The sequence below is a fragment of the Achroia grisella genome, unplaced genomic scaffold (genome assembly GCF_030625045.1).
Source record: "Achroia grisella isolate CSIRO2021 unplaced genomic scaffold, CSIRO_AGI_Agris_v1 utg204, whole genome shotgun sequence".
Lineage (NCBI taxonomy): Eukaryota > Metazoa > Arthropoda > Insecta > Lepidoptera > Pyralidae > Achroia > Achroia grisella.
Window position 1 is genome coordinate 240,597 of NW_026712703.1, and position 20,950 is coordinate 261,546.

Here is a 20,950-nt window from a genome sequence, read left to right on the forward strand (position 1 = left end):
ATTGTAGGTGCACATTTTGTTATATTTGTATTCTTAGAACAATGATTGTATATTATAAAATGTTTGAACAACGTACAAAAAAGTGGAAATTTCAGATTAACAATATCTATATATGTGTATAAGTTAGACAAAAATACTGACATTCACATGCTTAATTGTAATATTTTTCATTATCTGAAATTTATATATTTATATATCGTACATAGATGACGACATTTTTATTTTATACTTTATTTGATACAGTGTTGTACTTCTCACATTGTTTACTCAGTTAATATAATAATTAGAGATGACTAGCAATTATTCTGTAGTTATTGAGATAATCATGGACGTACAGACACATGGTAAACTTATTTTAAAATATGTATAAATTAGATCATGACTTTATCATAATAAATTTGTTTTGTTGAATAAGAATTCATTTAAGAGCATTTACAAATGTAAAGAAAGCACCTAGAAATACTCTTAAATGAATTCTTATTCTCTAATTTGTATTATTATCACCCGCATCATGATATAACTCGCATAGTTATAGCAATCACTCCGATGGATAAATATACTAGTAAATATTGTTAAAAATCGTATTGGCATTATTATTATTTTATTAGAACGACCAACAGTAGACAGTAATTGTTTTTACAACTACATTGTACATTGTACAGTTCATTATTATTAATTGTTATTCAATATATAGGTACAATACAACATACTATTGATATCAGTTCAATTAAATTCATAACCCGTAGAAGTTCACTTTGTTAAAAGAATAGGTAATAATACGTATCACAACTTATAACTAAACAAAATATATACATTCAATGTAACATAAAGAAATATGATTATATTTCAATGAACTCAATAAATAATTCAAGAGCGAAATCAGAGGCGAGATCCATAACCAATTAAGCTTAATTATAAACAGAATACAATGTAACGCAATTAAATATATTGCAAATTAAAATATGTGCAAACAAAACAAATATGCAATCAACCTGGGTAGTTGACCAAATCAAAGAAACAATTATCTCGACTATGTTTATAGAATAATAAAATGGTTGACATAAATACCCCCAGCAACTCATGCTTTTGTTAATCGTGGAGGAGATTGTTAGAAAGTTAGAAATGGGGCCTCATTACTAGTAATGTATATTTGATCTCATTCTACCTTGTCATCGTCTACTAGTGCCCTGCCATAGCATAGTACTATGCCACTAGCGCATGGCGGGTGCTATATCCAGTAAACTATATATATGCTTCTGCAAAGAGATGTCAAGGCATTAATTTCCAGACATTTTCAAAATGCTAATAGCAAATTATACTTTTCACTGTAATATCTCAATCTTCAAACAAAACACAGCTTCCAAAGTAAACTGCTTGGTCATTAATATAGGTGAAGGTAACCACACTTATGACTTCTTAATGTCTAACTCGGTGAATTTTATATTTCAATAGCTGATTTTAATTTATATGGCAAACGTTGTTTTGCCATATAAATTAAAATCGCTATTAAAAAATAGGGGTTACTAGTAGAAGGGTGAAATTTAGACTGTATATATTTTTTTAATGACACGTAATAAAAAAAAAATAATAATAGAAAATCTAGAACAAAATGAAAAAAAGAAATGAGGTGAGCCATCCTTAAAACTCAAGGGCATGAAAATTAGTTATAAACCTATTCTGAGACCTACTGAATATATTATACATAAAAAATTTCATCAAAATCGGTTAAGCCGTTAAGGAGTATAAACACGAAAATTTTATATATTATATTTATTCAACAGGTCTTGATCCCGCCCGACCCTTAATCAACGAGTATGGTTCGAGTTTGTTCCGGTTGGGGAGAGATGATGCCCATGTTGTACAAGTCTTGCATACAAATGCTGGATTCTTGGGAGAGTCTGGTCAAGTGGGCCATGCTGACTTTTGCTTTAATGGCGGTAGATTGCAGCCTGGTTGTAAAGGACATTTGATGCGTAAGTTGTATGCTTATGAATAGTAAGGTAAATAGAAGGTTTATTCGATGTCCTTTATTGGACATGTTATATTTCATCAACAATATCATGAATTCCAACTTGCCCCAATAAGTTAATCAAAGCAATAATTATGTATTCAATGTAAAGGAGGACTAAATTGTAAATTTCGTTTTGAAGACATTTTGAGGGGTTTCTATATGTTCAAAACTGAAAGTTTTATATCTCATAAACAGAAAACACTTTCGAAAGCATCTTCAAACCAATAACTGACACGAAAAAATGTAAAAGTAAAGTTATATAAAATAAGTGCAATTATTAAGTATTATTATTATGTGTAGGAGTATTTTTAAATTGCACGTAAAAAGTCGAGCTAAATTCTCCCTAGGACAGATTAAAAATAGAACATTCCCAAATTAGCTCGAGTCTCGGAGTTGTACCGAACTGCGTGTGGTTCAATAGAGTGAATGCCAAGAGAAATTATACTAGAATATTAAACCAAAGTTGCCTGATACCACTAGACTATATTTTATAGAGAATAACAGTCAGTTACGATCTAATGAGACTCCACAGCAAATGCAACTATTGCAAGTATAATTGTGCTAATTATTTACATGGCTCTCTTATTTTCACTACTCGTCAGTAGTAGTCTTATAAACTTTATTCAAAGAAAGACTGTCTCATACGCGGAGTAATCATTTTCATGGATACCTATGTCATTTAACTATGCGTGTTCTGGTTTGAAGTGTAAAGTATGGTAAAGTTAATACTGAATTAGGTATACACTGTATTTTGCAATGACTGTGATGCTGTTCATGTTTTATTTATGAGACAGTTATCGTAGTAGATACGTTGTATCTACTTAGTTTGGTTGTCATATTATGTATTATCATAATCGAGTCCAGAGAATAGCTAAAATCTGTGTTAGTCTACAATTTTATGATGAGCATTGAAGTAATTTATTGTAGTTCTAATGAAGTTGCATCATTTAACAGGTATATCTCGGTGTAGTCATTTCAAGAGCTCCTGCTACTTCGCAGCGAGTGTTCGACGACGACTGCGTATGGTTGCGGTGCCATGTGATACCACTTGTCCGAAAGAAAACGGTCGTTGGGGTATCAGGTTTGATAAACGAGCCGTGCGATTAGGTGAAGATACACCTGAGTCGTGAGTAAATTTTTGATAATCCTTTACATTTTAAGATTTAAATTCTTTCAGCAACTTAAAGATATAGGAAGTTCTCAATTCGATTATATGTATTGATTACTATTCAGCGACTTTATATTCATATAAAATGTAAACTGACTACAATAAAATACATACAAAATTGTAAGTGAAGCTTACCACAATTAGCGCTTCTAGGATTAGTGTGCACAAACGCACATAAACATACAAAATTCCAACAATCAATCAATTACAGGTTTCCTCATATTCAATAATAGTTTTTCTTTTCATATATCTTTCATGTACAGACAGCGATAAGTACCATTTTTCATATACTTAAGTATATGTCGTGTAGGTGTCGAGATGTTTTCACTAAATGTGTAAGAATTTTGAATATATTAGTCTAATTCCATACCCATTGTCTTATGATAAAAACCCCCTATACTTTTATAAAATAATTTTATGCGTTCTTTGCTATATTGCTAGCATTTGTAGTTGAATTTACATTTTTGTTTCAGTTCCAGAGGCATGTACTGCATCAGCGTAGACCAAGAAGAGGATTGTCCTTTTGATTAATATGAATAAAATAGTAAAATAATTATTAGAAAATATAATATTATTTATTAAATGCATGGAATATGTTAGGTATAAATATTAAAATAAAATTGTGTCATTTATAATAGTTTATTATTTTTATAGCATGTTTTTGGAAGATATAAATTAGGGTTTAAATTTTTAACAGTAGATTCATCACAACAGAGGAATATACTCAGATTAAATGAAGTATCTACATAGAAAACAAAATATATATTTTATGACCATCATAATATACTTATTATTGTATGTGACAGTTACTTCCCATAATGCGGTACGTTTGTGAAAATTCCGAGGACAAAACGGTATTTATGAAACTATAAAATAGTGATACATACTTGAATATGAAACATTTTATGTATGATTTTTGATTTACTACTTCTATTATAAACTTCTTCAGCAAGTGAATGTCATATTTATAATTGCGTAAAGAAATTTAAACAACTTATAATTATAAATATTAAGAGTTTGTTGCATTTTTTGGGTAAAAATTCAAAACAAACACACCGCAGAATAAATTGCACTGGTTGTTATTAAACGCAGCTTTGAATGTTAAATTCCCGTATATAAAGGATCCTCCATAGTAGTTTTGCGCGGCTTTCTCAACATCCACTGTGAAATCATAGTGTCCCTGCAACAAATACTACATTAAAGACATAACAGTGTGGCCTAGTGATTCATTACCCTGGCTTACACTACAAAGTTCGTGAGTTCGAAATCAGGATGAGAAATAAAAAACTTTGTTTGCAAATGTATAGTTCTGATTGAATCTTCTGTGATGCATACGTCAATAATAAACAAAATTAACTTGAGAAAAAAAGAAAAGAGAAAAAGAGATAGGATTAATAACTGTCATGTTGGACAATTGAATACCAAGCGAACTGTGAGCAAAACCAGATCGTAAATAGTATCTGATTAGCCCTCTGAGATAACAGTCGTGAAGTTGCATTACTTATATTATTATCTGTTATTATTATAAGACGAATAAAATAATATGACATGTACTAATAATGCTTTATTTAAGGAAATGTGTTATTCAACATGTTAATATAATTCTCAATATACTGTCTTGAATCAGTGAAGAATAAAAGAATAAAATCGAGGGAACTATTGAATGACTTAAATCATCGTGGTTAATTGGCCATGAATGAACCACGATGATTTCTGGTTTAGGCTGGTTTAGAAGAACTACGTGGAAGTTTCCGAAGTAATTAATGTACAGAATAGTTGTAATGAGGCTAAGAATGAGCTCACATTAGCACGTTCAGATCCGAGCCTGTGCTGAGAATGCTATGCGATTGGAGCATCTCCAGCGAGGACGTTATCGTAGCGACAAACGCACAATTCAAACAGGCCGACGAATCTGAATCTGCTTATGTGAACCCACTATAAAAGTCCTTCTTATTAGAAAATTTCATTCAGAATGGGGTCATCGTTGTTTTCATGTAAAATTACTTAGATAACTACTTATATATTACTTTTATTTAGTACACATATTTTGACGGTTGTATGAAGTTTTATTACAATATTACAATTAACTATACCTTGAATATTTTAAGACTATTTATAAAAATCTGATATTCGTGTAGAGTTACTTACCTTCAAAATGATACAGTTGTTAGTAAAATTTAAAAACGTTTTAACCAAAGGTCCCACAAAAAGATGATCACACAGTCTATTCATCTGTAATCTAAATGATTCTTTACCATTCGTTGATACAAGAATTTTCCCCTAAAACACAAGTAAAAAACGTTAAGGAATAGAAATAGTCTGGGATATTCCATTTTGCCACGGACATAGGAGTCTATCCGAGTAGCACTGAATTCGTACACACTAGGCGATCTAAGAAACGATTTGTTCTCACTACACACAATTCCAATATTAGCAAATTTTAGTGTTGCGTGTTCGTTTAAAAAAAAATAATGGATATTAATGAGTCCAAAACATGTCTGTTTCAATTGGTATGTATGAAGTATCTATATTTTTACAAAAACTGTAGTGCGGTCATAATTCTGGTTAAACATATTTGGAAGAAACAAGCATTCGTCTAAAAACTATATGAATTAATGTTATAAATGTGAAACATTAGAGTTAGGTATTTATTATCTGAAATGATATAAATCTTCAAATCTTCAAATATTGCAGATTGATAATAACCATTCAGCTACTTATAAACTGCTATAGTAGTCACACAAAGAATATAATTGTACAAAAATGTCTTTATTTTTAGTTAATAGAATTCTACTTATCCGAAACGTATTTCTTCGGGAATTCGGGAAATTCAACACACTGATTTAATTAGAAGATTTTGTATATACAGTGCAGTTATTTATAATGTCAAAATTTCGCTGAATACTGGTCCCAAATTAAATTAACGATAAATAATCAGTGTATAATTATTTTTTATATTAAATTTAATGTCTTTCATATGTATATTAGTCTGTAAAGTATTTATAATATGATTAACTTAATTTCATACGGATATGTGACTTTATAGACAAAAAGCCAATGGAATTGCGATAGTTCAAATTCTGTATCCAACTTCTACTTACTTTTACAGATGGCATATTTTCAGTCATCTCTGCTTCAAACGTCATAACATTTTCGTTTTCTATACGATATTTCCATGTGCAACAATCCTTTATTTTGGGCCCTTTACATAATTCGAATTTAGTTACAGCTATACCAAATTTTCCCTGGGAATTATTAGGAAAGATAAATCTAATGGATTAATAATTCTAATTTTGTTTTATAAATAAAACCATACCAAAATATATTTTTGAAAATCTATCAAATATTAAAATAGTTTTACGCCTTGGCAGCAAACAGCTGTATCTGAAACATGACTATTTCTTATGTAATAAATGTCCGTTTGTTATTTTCTGGTCTGAAAAGCTTTTTCCACAGAACTATATTATATATAGGTTTTTATTTAGCACTATTTGTTATGGATTCATAACTAACCTTTATAAACGAAGTTTTAACCACAACCAAAATCATGTTCAATATTGCCGAAGTTTGTGTATAAAACTTACTTACCTAACTCTAGATTTAAGAATATCCTGATTAATTGAAAATAAACTTACGTAATTATTTGTTGGTGTCGATATAATATTAGTCATAAATATGAAGCCACAGAATATGACGACTTTATAATACATGATAGCTAGTTAAGTCTTTTGAAGGCGAAGAACATTTGAAAAATATAAAACCATTTAGATAACATTATGGTTTATAAAATTGGCCATTTTAAACGTCAAGGATCGTTGATCTGAATTATATACAATTATGTGTTTTAAATAATCGTTTAAATTCATTTGGCTCTACCTACTCCTGTCTACCTAATAATGATTACGCTTTAATATTTAAATTGATTTATGGAGGATGTAATATATGGTTAAATAATTTAAATATTTTATTCCATGATAAGTCCACATTTCGGTTATTAGTGTCTTACTAAAATATTACCCATATTTTAGTAAGATAGGAGGTTTATATCATAGGATTACAGCATTCACAAAATTGCGAATAGTTAACAATGTTAAAACTACCCTATCTGGTATTACAGAGGGGCATGAGGATATTTATTGTACTAAACCGACTGGCACCAAAGTTAATGATTTTGATTTCAAAGAGGTTGATCGAAGTCATTTTAGAGTGTACAAAAATATTGTTTTACGGCAATCATAACAGAATTTGTTACATATGCTTTAAAAATAATCTTTTAAGTTTTACATCAATTTTCTAAATGTATGGCTTATCTTTACATAGTATAAACAAAGTCGTCGCCGCTATCTGTTTGCTTATATCTTTTAAATTACGCAATGGATTTAAATGCAATTTTCAGCAATAGATAGTGTTTCAAGACGAAGGTTTATATGTATAATATATGTATGTTGTAGTATAAAATAAGCCGCGAAATTGATTGATTTGTAACGTATCTGTGCGAAGCCGAGACGGGTCGCTAGTAAGATTATAATTTGAAAATTAAAGTGTTTTATTGGACTGTGAACTACTTTACTCTCGATATATGTATGTAAACATATTTAAGTTCAAGGGAAAGTCTATACGAACCTTTTTGAAAAAAAGTAATGAAAACTCAGAGAGGAATTATCTTTTAGAGTTCCGTATTACTTATTATTGTCGGTTTGTCTGACCGTGACCGTATATACGTCCGTATTCGTTAGAAATGCATGGACCTATCGAGTTGTAATAAAAACAATATACATCTACAGTTCCTTGAAGTTGTAAAGCAATACAACTCTTAAGTTAATCCGTCATATTCGTGAACGAGTGCTGCTCTGCTCTAATCACTACGACTGATTTAATCTTATTGTGTATTTAATATTTTGATCCCAATAAATGAGTCGTAGTTGGTAGTTTGTATTCACACATTTCGACTTAAAAATGTAAAATTACAACGGTTATTTAAAAACGCAACTCTTTTTAATTTTCTTCCACGCAAATTTCTTGCTCTTATTCTTGTAGATAAAAAAAATGAACAACGACTATTAAAAAAAATACTTATGATAAGTTTATTTGAATAAAGGATTTTCTATTCTATGCTATTGTATAGAAATAATGCTGTATATGCCGTAAAAAACGAGACTCTCAAGGGATGCAACATTTATAAAGAAAGAACGGCAGACCAAATTTTGAATTGAGTTAACCGTGTCTTGAGGGATATCGTATGAAAGGGTTTCATTGGCACAATTTACAAATTGGTGCAAAACTTTCGATTGGCAAGTCTGACTCGAACTAATTAGGTTTTTTAAAAAAACTTTTGATTTTTAAGTTTTCAATATAGGGTAGTAAATGGGTCGGTATAAAAATCAATATACTAAGTGTGAAAGTTGTATAAAACTACGTATAGCTCATTAACAAAACTATATTGTATCATTGGATCTCATTTGCTTTTTTTTGGGTATAAATTCACAGAGATGAGGCCACAGGATAGATTGCAATCATTGTTGTTGAAAACCGATTTGAACGTTAAATTTCCATATATAAAGGACCCTCCGTAATAAGTCTGTGCGATATTTTCAATGTCCGCTGCGAATACATAGTATCCCTGAAATAAACACAAAAAAGTTTCTAATATTTTTTATGGATGATAATGGCATGCTGGACCCGCCCGCGCTAACGGTTTACGCGAGCGGGGCACCAGTGGAGGATGATTAGATGACCATGCGGTCAGGTCAGTTAACCCATCGTGACAAATTCACTAAGAATTTATCACAATAGTTTCCAGGGAGACCGCGTGGAGGTCAACTTGACTTGGTATATTGCTAGCAATAAGATCATAAGTTATACTACTAACAATCCCCTTTCCCCCATATGTACTGTCTCTGTTAGCCACGGGTTAATAAATAATACTGTTTTTCTGAACCATTCAATATATTTTGATGTTTTATCGGTATCATTTCAAGTATTTCTTTCGAAAGATCTTTTGGAAGAAATACTGATTCCATCACCACAAATTCCATCACATACTGATATAAAGCCACGATGAGTCGATAATTATACTATAACTAATTGTAGATGATTCATTGAGCTACAAAAGTTTTTTAACCATAAAGAAACAAAATAATATAGGCACTAAGTACTGTTTTTGAGTTTTGGTGTAATTAACGAATAGAATTTGATTCTTATACATACCTACATTATAATAATATATACATTTATTAGTCAACTATATAGCTGACTTGCGTGACTTTACCTGCGTCTTGGTTCCCTATTTTTGTTATATTTCTCATAACAGCTCTGCTTTGGGAATTTCAATATACCAAGAGGTTATAAAACATTACCTTTTTAAAATATTAGTATAAATATTCAAAAAAGGTAAAGTTTTATAATCCATTCGCTATTACATTTCACTTTTTTCGTCCTTTCACCAATTAATAATTGGAAAATTAAAAAATATTGAAAAAGCTGTAACTTTATATAAACTAATGTTACAGCTTTTTCAGTAATTTTTAACTTATACATATGTATTATGCAGAATTGTGTACCTTTTGAATGATGCAGTCTTGTGTTACATTAAAAAATGATTCCAGCAGAGGTCTCAGATAGAGGTGATCGCACAATTTATTTGACTGTAGCCGGAACATCACTTTACCATTGGACGACATTATAATTTTAACCTGAAATGTATATTTATGCCTATGACTAGTGAAACTCATAATGACGATGCAATGAGCTGCGATTTTCAGTATGATTTGTTTAAGAAAAGATAATAAAAAAGACAATTTAAGTATATATCCTTGAAAATACCTAATTATGTAGGAACTTAGTGCGTATAAGAATGCTAAATATGAATGTTAAGTAGCTAAAACGTACTCGATAAACTAATACGTTTTTTCTTGATAACAACTTAAAACTGCAGATAACACTTATTATTATAAAGTATTAATATTACATTATTTTTATAAAATGAGGTAAAAAGTTGTTTCAATATAAAACTTAACATTTTATTATATCTATTTTAAAAATAATACGACATACACCTAAATGTTACACGAAACTTTTGCTAACTTTGAAATTACCTAGTATTTTTTACCGAAACCCTTTTACTTAATTCATATATAAAAGTATTTAAAGGGCACATACATGTACTAAAGTTAAAATGTAGTAGATGTAGTAGACAGAGATTAATACCTAATAAATGTTTCCGGCATGAAATAACACATATTCTAGTGATTAATACTTACTTTTAGAGATGGTACATTTTGTGTTATATTTACTTCGAATGACAAGTAGGTTTCGTTTAATAAATCATATTTCCATATGCCACACTCTTTGCTCTTAGGGCCTTTACACATGGTAAATTTAGTTACCGCTATGCCGAATTTTCCCTAAAAATAAATTACATTGTACTGTACTGTATATTTGTACAAAATAATTTAATAAGTTAATAATATGATTAAATAGGTTACTGATTATTCTTCAAAATTATACTTGTATAAATACTATCATGCATTTGAGACAAACTCACATAATTATTTTCTTTTGTCGAAATATTGTTTATGATAAAAATTAATACACAAAAAATCGCAATTTTATGGATCATGGTTAAGAATGTACTTTAAATAAAATATAAAGCATATATAATTTTCCAATCGTTTCAAAATACTATCCTCATCTGTAATTTTAAAAAGGTCACGGGTCGTTACCCGAAAATAAATACCATCGTTTATTGTAAAATAATTGAGCGTATTAATTTAAATATTTATGTAAAATAGGAGGCAAGTCTCATGCAGAAGTATTCCAAATACAAAATACCTTATTAGAAATAAAATATCAAGCATTGTTGCATTAAAGTATCTAATATAATATATTATTTAATTAATGCACATAATACCTGTTACTCAAGATATTCTGAAATCATCGATCATCAATGTCAAATTTTCAATGTGCCTCTTTTAAATAACCTCCTCATGGCTGTAACAGATTAGTTTGTTAAATGTCAGTTTTTTATACCTAGTCTTTGTAAGCATAATTTTTGTCTATGATGTATCATAGCCTAATATTTTAATTATTATATAATGATATATATGTGTAAAGAAGTTAAAATTATAAAGAACGAGGTGTAAATGTAACAATTGTAAATGATTAAAAGATATATTAGCATTATATTAAAATTATTTAGCTTGGGAATGGTGATAGGCGCTGGTGGCCTTTGGGCGGGTGCCGGAGTGGAAACTAGATCGAAATACAGGGACGAGCAGACATTAGTTGGAGGAGCAATATGGAGCCAAACCATTATACCGATTGGACTAATGATATCTAAAATAGTCAACGAGAAACTGGATAAGTTCGTGCAAACTTACTTTCTGATATCAGGGGTAATTCTTTTAGCATCAACAGGAATATTCCTAGTAAGTAAAAAAACTGATTAAAATAAAACTGTTTATCTATCTGCTTTTTAATATAAATATAGTAATTTTGTGTCCCTAGGTATGCATGACCGTTATTATGCTGCAAAACAAATATAAGTATGTTTTTGTGTTGTATGCAAATGATTTTTTTACATACATGTATCGTGTAATACTTGTATGTATGTGAGATACCTCTAAACCATTCATATGGTTATATATAATATAATGATCATAATATTTACCTATAGATATAGATAAATATTATGATCAATAAATGTTTATCCTTGCATAGATATCTGATATCGATGACGGCTTCGATGGTTTAGCACACCGCTTTACTTCCGATGGTCACGGGTTCGATTCCTCGCACGGTACCAACATTTGTATTCATTGCTAGTATTACCAATATTACATTATAAATATTGTAAACATAATTTTGGAGATCGTAATAAAAATCTGTATATTATACATACTTACAAAGACAGATATGTATCCATATTCATAAATCGACAATTATGTAATAGTTAACACCCAATCCTTTCTCAGGAATGTATGAGTTCTATGGATAACCATAAGGAATAGTGAAAAATGTATAAAATATCTGTAATTGTTTTAGGTTGTTGGTGAATATAAAATAATGAATAGACGTGTACAAAGAGAAAGAGACATATCGATAACACGGCTGCGAGTTCCTGAAACATATGACAAAATATATCTCAGCATTGGCATTTTATGTTTATTAGCTGGGCTGGTCACATTAGTAGATCTTTTAGTTCTTATGTTTTATTAAGACAAATAAATTATTTTCAGTTATAGTTTTTTTGCTGAAAATAAATTGGACATTATGTATATGTACACAATTAATATGAATGAAACACTATGAAAATATTTATGTTCTCGAAAAATAAAGAAAAAGTTCCAAAATAAGATCATCCTCCGATATTATTTTGTTGTTATAATAAATATAATAGAAATATACTCGTAGTGTAAACATTTTTTTTTATAAACAAAAGCTAAGAAGTGTGTAAAAGTAAGAAGAAGAATAAGAAGAGTAGTCTAAGAAGTATATAATAGTACATGGAATCAAATAAAAATTAACCACATCATTTTAAATATTTAAATATTAAACAAATCGTCTTCCTCTATTTATTAAGTCATTCTAAAAACAGAGTAATACACTATCCATATATTTTAAAAATGAGTAATAATAGACATAATTAATAGTAAACATTTGCAACATAGTACGAGGTTTACATTAATGTTATTATAATAGCAATTACAATGATTTATCGTTTGACAGTAATGAACTAAGTTCAATACGAGATTACAATTACTTGATTCATTGAGAAAAGTATACCTGTGAAGCACATAGTATGCGTCGAGTGGCCTGAAATAAATAAAAAATTAAAAAAAAAAAATGGTCTGCATTCACTTAGGTTCAGTTAGTTAGACAATAGTGTAGTTTTTGTACGATAAAAATTACTGAGGTAGGTTTAGTCCAAAGGCAGTGGTGTAACTAGTATCTCTGTCTCATCATTACATAGTATAAAACAAAGTCACAGTCGCTAAATGTCCGCCCCTATGTATGCTTAAATTTTTAAAACTACGTAAAGGATTTTGAAGCTGTTTTTTTTAATAGACGGAGTGATTCAATAGGATATTATATGTACACCCGTGCCGGGGTACCCACCCCGGCTTCGCTAGCAAGTATATAAGATTTCAGCCACCAAGCAGTTTGAACCACGGGCCTTACATGATGAAAAAATGTCCACAGTACCTATAGTTAATACTGAGAAGCTATAGTTGTCATTTACTATTGAACTGAATATGTTAAATTACAATATGATATAAATAAAAGAAGAGAATGTAGTTGGCATGTAGGTACATGCCAACTATGTACATATTTAGATGAATTTATAGATGATAGCAATATATAGCAAGAATAAGTTTATTTGCGGATAACGTTATAATTTAAATTTTCATACTGCTTTCTTGATATGTGATAGCGTAGCGGCTTTTGTATTGATTGCCGCATACATCCTTATGTAAAGTGCGAATACTGTAACTACCATATAGTAATTTTTGTAGCTGTGACGTGGTCGTGTGGAATGAGTAGTCATGCTCACTAAAATGTCCAGACATGTGGCGGCATGGTGGGCCGGGTCAATGGGCTCCCTAAAATATGGTCGAGCGCAGTGATGGCTGGCTCATCCGTCATACTCGTGAAAGAGTGCTGCTTGTAGGGACTGGTCTGCTCTTATCACTACGACTGATTTAATCTTATTGCATGATTATATTTGACCCAAAAATTAGTGCTTGTTGGTAGTTTGTATTCACACGTTTCGACTTGTAAATGTAAACTTACAAGGATTATTTAAAAGAGCAACACACAAGTTTCTTTATCGTTCTTCTTGTGATGAGACAGCTTTCCGAACGAGTGGTAGATAAAAAACAAATTGTTATGACTATTCAAAAGTGCTTAAATTAAGTTTATTTGAATAAATGATTTTCTATTCTATTCTATTCTTTAATATTACTGAGAACTCTACATACTATGTCATACTCCTGAACGAGTGCTGCTTGTAGGGACTGGTCTGCTCTTATCACTACGATTGATTTAATCTTATTGTGTATTTATATATCCTAATAAATAACTGCTAGTTGGTAGTTTGTATTCACATGTTTCGACTTATAAATATTAACATAAAACAATTATTTAAAAGTGCAACACGTAAGAGTCTTGCTCATTCTTGTGATGAGACAGCTTTCCGAATGAGCGGTAGATTAAAAAAATTGTGATGACTATTCAAAAGTGCTTAAATTAAGTTTATTTGAATAAAGGATTTTCTATTCTATTGGCAGTGTATCTGTTTCATATTTTTTCTGATATACTTTGTCATCTCAAAATTAATTGATGATAATAATTATGTTATGTCGTTATAAAAATGTTTGTACAACATTCGATCATGCCTGTCCGACTGCAAGTAAGGAGTAAGACTCATGGATAGATTTCTCAGTATATGTATTATTGGATAGTTATCTATATTATTTTGGAATAAAGCCTATGTCCGAGATACAATATATTGTATATACTTATACGTTTAACCTTAAGATTTTGCAGTAACTGTTTAGTCGTTTAGTAGTGAAAACTTTATAAACAGGCAGACCTTTGCAGTTGTATTAAGAATGTAAAACTCTATTTTGCATTCAATTAAATTAAATGTACCTATTTTAAAACTGTGATACAAATATTGAAATAAAACAGTCTGCAATATTTGTAGTCTGTAACATTTTATATATAGATAATATTTTATTGTATTTAAATAGTATAATGTACCTCCATAATACTGCATTGTGATGATCGGAACTATATTTAGAAGTCCAGGACAATACCGAGAAAGATATGCGTGAAATATGAAAGATTATTACGTATTTAGAATGAAGGTATAAATAATAATTGTTTGTGCATTTATTGTGCTCAATGTAATATACATTTTATTTTCTTATTAATAAATACAATCAAGTACACTCAATAGTCGTATGCAGTGTATTAAATGTTGATTATACGATGTATTTTTTTAATTGTACCTTTATAATCGGCATGGGTAGTCTAACGGTTTACCATGTTTTACTTTCGATGGTTGCAGGTTCGAGTCCTCGCATGGTACAAACATTTGTATTTATGAGTATGATTGTGTGTATGATTCTGGGTGTTTTCTATGTATATTATGGATGTATTTATAAAAAAAAATCGTAAGTATTTATATCAGTTGTCTAGTACCCATAACACAAGCTCTGCTTACTGTGCGATTAGATGGCGTTGTGTTAATTGTCCTTGGTTATTTATTTATTTATTATAATCACGTTCTAATTTTTATATTTACAGGTAAATTTATAAAGCAAGTAGGAAAAACTAAAAGAGACACTAGTAATTAATTATTCTCTAATTTGCAAATAGTGAGCAATTGAGTACTATGCTTAATTTTGAATTTCGGTATACATCATTTCATTGTAGTAGGTGTACTTTGTTTTAGTATTGTGAATAATGATGATCGCGTAAGAGTCGTACTTCTAATATATGTATATAATATAAAATGCCTCTTGGATTGTAAGTAAATTTGTTAATTATTTGCACATATATGAATAAATTATTTCTGATTTCCTTTGCTGTGTTACAATTAACAATTAAAAAATGAGTTACCATTTCTACCAATTATAAGTTACCCCTGGTTACAGACTTACATAGATAATGGTAACCGTTTACCATAAGATTGTCCGAATGTTTGCTTACCATCACCAAAGGTATAAATAAAAAATCTCGTATTTTGTCATAACTGAAAGTAGTTATGACAAAATAAACCACCGACGGGATGTTTGCATTATATATACTAAACATATGTTTATATCTGGGATTAATTTGGATTACATTGTTTACAGCGTACTTATTACTGGATTATTGGCTTTTGGTGCTTATTGGACGACGAAGTATCTAATGAATATGCCTGAAGCTACGACACTTGCGTCTAATACGACCCCAACCACAATCACGCTAAAACTTTAGTAATAATGACATATGTATAGGTTACCTAGTTTTTTTATGAATGAATACGTAATGAACAATAAATATAATGAACCCTAGTATATACCCGCTAGGGGTACAAATGGAGGATTTTATAAGAACTCAACAGGAATTAACTATGATAGTTTCATGGGACCACATGAATGTCGACATGACAGTACATTCTAGTATTTGAGTCAAAAATCAGAATTACGAATATTCCTGTCCCCTATAGTTCACCCAGTAGGTATACAACTTAAATTCACAATACAATATTCAAGTTTGTTTAATTCATTATTTTGTAGTCGTACAGATTGGTTTTATAAAATTGTTGTAGCAAATGTATTATTCGAGATTGAGGAAATTATTTGTAATTTAGTAAACACTAATTTTTATTTTGTTATTCTACAATGTGTAGTCATTTTATTTAGGTGTGTGTCATTTATTTTATATTGTGTTTTCAGGTATTATATATTTTTTATTTTATTTCGGATGGACATTAAAAAGTGTGTAATTGAGTTTTGATGAAATTATTGCAATGAAAAGGATTTATACAGTGCAATTATATTTAATCACTCAATAGTCTCACGGAAAATCTATCTGTTTACCCTTCCAATGCAATAATTTGTTGAATCAACAAAGGTCATTGTTCTCTTTGATATACACCTAAAGTTAATTAAGGCAGTGTTATACTGGCAATAAAAGATATAATGTACTAATATATCTAAAGAAATATGTACCTAAATATATAAGTCTACCATTTAGGAACTCTCGATTTGCATGACATCGCAAAAGTTAGTAACAAATTTTTGTCAAAGTGGGACGCATAGAAAAAAAACATCCAAATAAAATAAAAAATATTAATAATCTTTAAAAAGACTTCTTCAAAATGTTGTTATATGCTTGTTTTTTTACCTCGATGTGTCTCACTTCTTTCTCTTCTTTATTTCTGTTTTACTTACATACAGACACTTAGCAAAATCAAACAAAAGAGTTCGAACCGTTGTCATTCGGTAGAGTATAACAGTTATGAAATAAAACTTTTTAATTTACGTACATAATTATGCATGTAGGTGAGGATGATGGTCTTTTCGCGCTTGCGTTGAAGGATGAGGATAAGGTAGTAAAATTACAAGCTAGGATTATAAGCAGAGGCATAATATCTTAATTTTCTGTAATGCAACGTTTAAGAGGTTCCACGTGCCATTGACAACTACCATCAGCAGGCCCAGGCCCAGCTGCTTGTTTACCAATCTAGTTAAACAATATATGTATATATATAACTTTTTAATTAATATCAAGTATGACTTAAAGTCATGGTGAAGATGGCTTTATGCCTGACCCATACTTGTATTATTGGTATCTACTTTCCTCAATGGAATCATCGGGATGTTTCTGTTGCAACCTTAACAATTTTACATTCGTTAAGGAACCTTATTTTTATCATCAAGTAATACGAAATTTAATTTTTTAACAAATTGTTTTATAATGGCACTTGGAATGTAAGTAGAAATTTCTTTCAAAAATATTTAGTTAATTTTTGCCTTTACTTATGTATATCCAGTCAGCGACTTGTGCGCATGGTGTCACCGACTCATGCGCATATATGTATGTATATTTATGTAGATGGACATCTATTGATTGATCATACGATAATAATAAATAAAAAAATCTTTACTACGCGATCTATTCATACGTTTGATTTTATCTTGTGTTTATTACGAAAAGATTTAAAATTTAATTAATCTACTCGAAATTGGATCTGAAATTTGAGAGTTTAATGTTAATTTGTTTGCAGTTTATTCGTAACAGTCGTCTTAGCATTCGGTGCGTATTGGACTACAAAATACATACTGAAGTCAGATACTTCGTCATCCGCTACTATATTGGCACTCCTAGATACTACATTGCCTTCGATTAGAGTGAAGAAGCCAGAAGAATTTAGTAGCAATGAAGACGAAAATAAAATTTTAAAAACTAATAATCATTAATATAATACCAGGATAAACAGACGAGAATGTCGTGATCTTGTTATTTACTATTCCAACTTCGCTTCTCCGGTCTCGCTCGGATGTTCATATCTATGTTGCTATTTTTGTACAAATTAACAATTTTAAATTAATTTATTTTTTAACAATTTTTAAATTTAAACAGAAAGATATCTATAATACCTCTTATACCGAAACACATCTAACAATGTAAATTGGTTGGCGGCTGAAGTTGGTGAGACCACAGATAACAAAATGTCGCATAGTGAGACTAAGATACCCAAGCCGATTTTTACAAAGTTCTCTCATGATAACGTGGTCCTGAAAATGTATATAGGCGACTGTATATATGGTTCTTACTATCAGGTCTACTGTCTGTCAGCTTATTTGTCATTCTAATTAGATAAAAAAAGATATATCTAATACCTAATACTGGTTTGTTTCAGTAGGTATTACATAGATAGAAAACTCGTCTTTAATGGTTTACATTGCTTGGTTCGTCCGTATAATAATGTGCCTGTTGATATATCATTACTTATAGATATATCTATAATTTGTTTGTTTATATAGCTATAACACTACAACTTCTAATTATTATATTTCGATCATGAGCAAAATCTACATACAATTACATTGTTGATCTTCGAAAAATAAATAAATAAAATAACACGGTCCAGTCACAGGATGCAATGTGCAAATTGTTATTATTTACAGTAAACACAATCATGTCACATCAATAAATAAACACGTATTGTTTTACTACTTTATTTGTATTTCTCCTCATTTCATATTACGATTTCAGGAGACGTAAAGTTATTGAAGATTATTTAAATAGGTTTGAAATGGTTGTATTCGGATTGTAAGTTTTATTGTAAAAATTTCTCACATATACTTTTGAAATCTGTAGTATTTTTGCCATTTCGAGGTGATAAAGAAGTGATAATTAGGATTGTCAATTAGGATTCCTTTTTAATTATATATCGAATTTACCAGAACGAGATATGGCAATAAGTCGTATCTTTTTCACCTAAATCTGCCCGCAAGCAGCTCATGTTATAAGTTGTGATCTGGTTTGAAAGGGAGTGAAATTAGAACGAGGAATGTATAAGAAATTTGTCCTACGATATTGAAACGCATGAAATGTACCACGGGCGTCACAATATACCTATTTAGTAATCATTAGCTTATATGCCATTCTAACTTACGCAATATATAATCGTTAGTTTTTAATGCTTGTATGATTTCAATTTCGTATCGTATATTTGAGAGTACATTCAGTCGATAACAATTTTCAATATTTTTTTATCCACTTTCGTCGATATATGATTAACGTCAGCATATATTTATGTATAACCTTATGTCACACTGAGGCAGAACATGAGGTCACAGTAAAGAAATCACATTACTCATTATGCTTGTAATTAAATGCAATTTATCGATATTCAATTAATATGTATCATAATTTGCGTTCTGTGTCAATGAAATAGAAGTTCAGTTCGTGATAAGTTACTGAGTTGTCTCGTAAAATAATAGAAATAATGAAGCAGGTTCTTATCATGTTTCATTGAGTGCTACTGCCGTATCACAACCAAAATGCTAACATTTTTTTAGAAATTACTTATGTCATAGATGCACATACGATGTGAATTAAAAGCGAAAAATTGTGAATGATCGCATTAGAAGTGAACTTTTGGCATTCTAAACTAAGTGGCGCTTTAACTATATTTTTATGAGTCATATATTATATTGTTACATTACATTAATAGATAAACAAAGTCATTACATATAATATAAGTAATTATATAATATTAAGTGACTTGCAATCTTCATTAGACCAATAAAAAGGATCACAATTTAATCAAGTTTCTATGAAGTTCTCTACGTATTATTTTTAATTATAACAAAGGACTATCGTATTGTATTATCTTTAATAATGACATATTATATTGATTTTCAGAGCATTGTTGACGGGTGCACTCATGGTAACTTTATTTTTGGGTGGACGATACCTACTAGAATTGGACCGTCAGAATAATGATGTCTCCATTTCAAACATGACAGGACTAGGTTAAAATTTGTAACTATAAAATCTGAATATCTGCTCTTAAATTAATTATTAGTTATATATTACTTGTTAAATAATATAATATTATAAAAACTACTTACAATTTTAGGCGAAGACAAGCTTCTGAAATTGATGTCTGGAAGGTTTTATGGATAATAAAATTAACAATATAGGTACTTTATAATAAGATACAATATTAGGTATTATAAATGTAATGTAAGTTAAGAAATGTTTATTATATCGATAGCGTTATTACTAATTAATTTTAGATTTACGAAAAAAATAAAATGATTGTTGTTACATACGTATTTTTAATGTATATACAAAAAATAAGGCATCTTCTCCATTAATTTATATACAATATTAAATCCACAACAAGAAATAATGTGATGGAAAATATTACTCGCCTTTTAGAGCTAGTGCTGCATCAGATTAGTTTGTGCTTATTCTAAAGAATGTAAAATGTTATCTCTTTGAAAAATTACGGTGAGACCTTTGCGTATATAAAAACATATTATTCTGACGAATAAAATTCCGTCATATTAGAATACTACCCGTGCCCCGTTCTAGAACAAACTGACATAATATGTGTGAATGTAGAGATCCACAGATTGTACAGCGCCTGCAGTAATACATTGCATTTATTTATGTATTATTATACTTACGCCTGTTTAAAATTGCCGACTATATTGCTGCTGCGCTAGGACAAGAGGACGATCCAGATACATAACTTA

At 29.9% G+C, this 20,950-nt stretch overlaps 4 protein-coding genes across 4 annotated transcripts in view; 2 read left to right on the forward strand and 2 right to left on the reverse strand.

The window, feature by feature from the left end:
- LOC131842042 (lipase member H-A) overlaps positions 1 to 3,764 on the forward strand; it is a 35,413-nt gene extending 31,649 nt beyond the window's left edge. Inside the window, exons 6-8 of the mRNA XM_059190474.1 lie at positions 1,782 to 1,973; positions 2,966 to 3,137; positions 3,653 to 3,764. Coding sequence (XP_059046457.1) covers positions 1,782 to 1,973; positions 2,966 to 3,137; positions 3,653 to 3,710 — 422 coding nt within the window. The 3' untranslated portion in view covers positions 3,711 to 3,764. The remainder of the gene's footprint in view (positions 1 to 1,781; positions 1,974 to 2,965; positions 3,138 to 3,652) is intronic.
- Positions 3,765 to 3,848: 84 nt separating this feature from the next.
- On the reverse strand, positions 3,849 to 6,728 carry LOC131842015 (uncharacterized). Its single transcript, XM_059190447.1, has 4 exons — positions 6,693 to 6,728; positions 6,281 to 6,424; positions 5,328 to 5,459; positions 3,849 to 4,359 (listed from the first exon to the last, which is right to left on the reverse strand). Exons 1-4 carry the CDS (start codon positions 6,726 to 6,728, stop codon positions 4,189 to 4,191), a joined length of 483 nt encoding a protein of 160 aa, XP_059046430.1. The 3' UTR covers positions 3,849 to 4,188.
- Positions 6,729 to 8,634: 1,906 nt separating this feature from the next.
- Positions 8,635 to 11,168, reverse strand: LOC131842089 (uncharacterized). The gene is made up of 4 exons (XM_059190584.1): positions 11,089 to 11,168; positions 10,439 to 10,582; positions 9,740 to 9,871; positions 8,635 to 8,799 (listed from the first exon to the last, which is right to left on the reverse strand). Exons 2-4 carry the CDS (start codon positions 10,547 to 10,549, stop codon positions 8,635 to 8,637), a joined length of 408 nt encoding a protein of 135 aa, XP_059046567.1. The 5' UTR covers positions 10,550 to 10,582; positions 11,089 to 11,168.
- Positions 11,169 to 11,256: 88 nt separating this feature from the next.
- LOC131842076 (uncharacterized) lies at positions 11,257 to 12,480 on the forward strand. The gene is made up of 2 exons (XM_059190562.1): positions 11,257 to 11,605; positions 12,222 to 12,480. Exons 1-2 carry the CDS (start codon positions 11,336 to 11,338, stop codon positions 12,393 to 12,395), a joined length of 444 nt encoding a protein of 147 aa, XP_059046545.1. The 5' UTR covers positions 11,257 to 11,335; the 3' UTR covers positions 12,396 to 12,480.
- Positions 12,481 to 20,950: the final 8,470 nt, after the last annotated feature.